At 44.1% G+C, this 2655-nt stretch overlaps 1 protein-coding gene across 1 annotated transcript in view; it reads left to right on the top strand.

The window, feature by feature from the left end:
• LOC115384262 (scavenger receptor cysteine-rich type 1 protein M130-like) overlaps positions 1–1797 on the top strand; it is a 43043-nt gene extending 41246 nt beyond the window's left edge. The window contains exons 6-7 of the mRNA XM_030086593.1: positions 1466–1557; positions 1644–1797. Of these exons, the coding sequence (XP_029942453.1) occupies positions 1466–1557; positions 1644–1712 (161 nt within the window). The 3' untranslated portion in view covers positions 1713–1797. The remainder of the gene's footprint in view (positions 1–1465; positions 1558–1643) is intronic.
• Positions 1798–2655: the final 858 nt, after the last annotated feature.

Below are 2655 nucleotides of genomic sequence, written 5' to 3'. Positions count from 1 at the left end.
TTCTGATTCATCTGAGTTTATGGTTTCTTCTGGGTTTCTACTGTTTCCTCTGGGGTTTTACTTTTTATGTTTTTCCTCTGAGTTTCTACTTTTTTCTTCTGATGTTCTGCTTCATCTTTATCTGAGCCTGTACTTTTCTCTAAGTTTCTGCTATTTCCTCTGAGTTTCTTGTTCTTCCTCTGAATTTCTACTGTTTCCCACAAGTTGCCTCTGTTTCCTCTGGCTTTCTACTTTTTCATCTGAACTTGTATTGAACATGTTTGGTGTTCAGGAGAACTCTGGTCCTCAGACAAGAGGTCTATGAACCCTGTTCAGGTCTTCTAACACTTTTTCAACATCTCCTTCCTCCACCTGAAGAACTCAGAACACCTTTGTTCTAAGACATATTCATCGGAACCAAGTCAATCGGGGCGACAGTAGCTCAGTTGGTAGAGCGGGTCGTCTTATAACCGGAAGGTTGGCGGTTCGATCCCCGCTCCCGCAGGCGTAAAACTGGCGTTGTGTCCTTGGGCAAGACACTTCACCCACCTTGCCTAGTATGAAAGTTGTGAGAGTGAATGGTTGGCGGTGGTCACAGGGGCCGATGGCGCAGATTGGCAGCCTCACTTCCGTCAGTCTGCCCCAGGGCAGCTGTGGCTACAATAGTAGCTTACCACCACTGAGTATAGTGTGAAAGGGTTGATGTGATATTGCAGTGTGAAGCGCTTTGGGCTCTGTCATGCAGGGTAAAAAGCGCTATACAAGTGTAGTCCATTTACCAATCTGGTCAACAACAGCAGGTGTTTCTGACTGCTTTAAAGCTTCTGTTCTTAGCTGGACGAGGCTGAGTTTAGGGACTGAGAACGGAGCAGTAAGGAGTGTATGAAGTACCTCTCCAGTGCTTCAGAACAACTTCACCAAGGTCGACTTAAAGTGGCACCAGGAGCTCTGAGAGGAGAGAGAAGAGAACCAAAGCCGACAGACTGTCAGCTGAATCAACTGACTCAAGAGACTGAATTGGAGGGGAACATGGTGGGTGATGGAGCAGTGATGGAGCAGTGATCAGTTATTAAAGTTCTCCATCTCTCGGTGGATTTCTGTCAGTTGGGAGATAGAGACAGAATCTTTGCATATGCTTTGTTATTGTGGTACAGTGTAGTATATCCAGTGGAATCATGTTGGACTCATTTAACTGAAGATGTTGTGAACCAATAAAACCAGTCAGAGTCTTAATATTAGTCAATCAGAAAAAGAGGTGGGTCAGTTTATCTTCCTGAAGGGAACCAAATCAAAATAAATCAAAGTCGGAACCATTGGACTGTCCAACCAGAAGAGCTGGAGGAAGATGGAAGGGACAGACATGTCTGGAGGGATTTGGTCTCTATAGCGCCACCCAGACCTGATCCAGACCAAGAGGGAGCCAAGATGAATGGTCTCACTGTCAGCAGTCCTCAGACAGATGGCTGATTGTTCTTTGTGTGTTCAGCTCCAACAAGTGAGATCATCATAAACGTGGTCCTGGCCCTGTCTGCCCTGCTGCTGCCTCTCCTGCTGTGTGCTATCTTGTTATGCCAAAAGGTACTGTTCACCTCTCTGGTGATGCTCTGAAGCTCTGGGTGGAACCAAGCTCTCCGTCACTCCTGTGTGTCGTCATGTCTCCGCAGGCCAACAGGAGGCAGACCAGCAGACCGGCAAACCCGGCGGGCATTGAGCTGAGAGCAATGGAGGGATGAAGTCGGTCCTCTGAACCTTCCTACTGTGGAAGACAAGATGTTTTTTATGAGCTTTCTCCCAAAATGATGAATCTGATCACGTTCCCACAGATATTGGAACAAGGTTCCTTTTCCTTTTGTGGACTGTGGTGAATAAATAGAGCATTCTTTTGCCGTATACTGGATCACGGTGGATGTCCTTTTTTAATCTCTCTTTTAACCCTATTCACTCCTTTTTCATTTGTTTTTTTAGTAATATCATGTCATATATTATCATCTGCTCCCGCTCATGATGCTGACTGTGTTTAACTGATAAGGTATTTTTAGGGACCGAGCCCGACGGCAAGGTGGCCGCAGAGGCCACCTTGCCGTCGGGCTCGGTCCCTATTAAGAAGAAGAAAGAGAAGAAGAAGATGAAGCAGAAACGGACAAAGAACAATAGAGGCCTTGCCCTCCAGGCCTCAGGAGACCACCTTGCCTGGAAGGCAAGGCCGCTATTGTTCTTTGTCCGTTTCTTCTTCTTATTATTATTATACTGATCTACCACGTAAACGCAAATTTGACCCCCTAAACACGCACGAAAACTCACCAAATTTGGCAGGCACATCCAGTCTGGTGAAAAATTTTATAAAATAAAAAAAAAAAAAAAACCATAACCCTATCTGTTCTCTAGCGCCACCTAGAAACAGTAAAATAGCCACCACGGCCATTACACTGTAAAAATTATTAGGGTGGTTCAACTTAAAAACTTAAGTTCATTTGCTGCCTTTACAACATAAGTAAACTCAACTTCAAAAAATTATTTTTTTAACTCAGGAAGGTAAGTTATATAAGTTGCCCAGTTAATAATAATGTATTATTTGAACTTGATAGTCTGAGTTGAAACTACTAACTGTATTATGTCATCCATTCAAGAAAACTTGCATTCTCTTGTCAAGGAAACTTACAATTCTATGCTATTTCA

This window comes from Salarias fasciatus (genome assembly GCF_902148845.1).
Source record: "Salarias fasciatus chromosome 23 unlocalized genomic scaffold, fSalaFa1.1 super_scaffold_20, whole genome shotgun sequence".
NCBI classification, from domain to species: domain Eukaryota; kingdom Metazoa; phylum Chordata; class Actinopteri; order Blenniiformes; family Blenniidae; genus Salarias; species Salarias fasciatus.
The sequence above is the reverse complement of the archived record's forward strand: the minus strand, read 5'-3'. Positions and strand labels throughout refer to the sequence as shown.